This window comes from Aptenodytes forsteri, unplaced genomic scaffold, assembly GCF_000699145.1.
Source record: "Aptenodytes forsteri isolate BGI_AS27 unplaced genomic scaffold, ASM69914v1 Scaffold67, whole genome shotgun sequence".
In the NCBI taxonomy this organism is placed as follows: Eukaryota; Metazoa; Chordata; class Aves; order Sphenisciformes; family Spheniscidae; genus Aptenodytes; species Aptenodytes forsteri.
The window spans coordinates 478492-479171 of NW_008795373.1; the positions used below are offsets into that span (position 1 = coordinate 478492).

Sequence of the window (680 nt, forward strand, 5' to 3'; positions counted from 1 at the left end):
GGAGCCGGGGACGGGCTGCCCCGCCGGGACCCCGCCGTCGGGCGGGAGGGATGTGGATGGGTTCGGGGATGAGGATGGGGCTTGTGGATGGGCTTGGGGATGGAGACGGGCTTGTGCATGGGTGTGGGGATCGGGCTTCTGCATGGGTTTGGGGATGGAGACGGGGTTGTGCACTACTTTGAGCATGGGTTTGGGGACGTGGTTGCACGCGGAGATGGAGCTTGCACGTTGCTCTGAGCGCGGAGTTGTGCCTGGGATGGGGTTGTGCGTGGTTGTGCGTGGGGATGGGGCTTGCGCGTTGGTTGGGGAATGGGGCTGTGCATTGGTTTGAGCACGGAGTGGTTGCATGGGATGGGGTAGCGCATGGGGATGCAGATGAAGCTTAACGGGGTAGGGGCCGTGCAGCAGTTGTTTGACGGGAATGGAGCTGTGCATGAGTTCGAGCACGGGGAATGGGGATGAGGACGGGGTGGGAAAGGGGCTGTTCGTGGGCGTGGGGTTGGGGTCGCGATGGGGATAGCGAAGGGGTTGTGCCTGGAGCTGGGGAAAAGGGTTGCCGAGGGAGATAAGTATGGGACTGTGCGTGAGCATGGGGTCGGGGATGGCGATGGGGTTGCGCATGCAGTCGGGGTCGAGGATGACGCTCGGGGCTGGGGATGCTGTTGGGGACGGGGTGCGAG

At 64.0% G+C, this 680-nt stretch overlaps 1 protein-coding gene across 1 annotated transcript in view; it reads left to right on the forward strand.

Moving 5' to 3' along the window:
* Positions 1-510: 510 nt before the first annotated feature.
* The window catches only part of GDF7 (growth differentiation factor 7), a 3029-nt gene continuing 2859 nt past the window's right edge, over positions 511-680 (forward strand). Inside the window, exon 1 of the mRNA XM_009280510.1 lies at positions 511-583. Coding sequence (XP_009278785.1) covers positions 511-583 — 73 coding nt within the window. The remainder of the gene's footprint in view (positions 584-680) is intronic.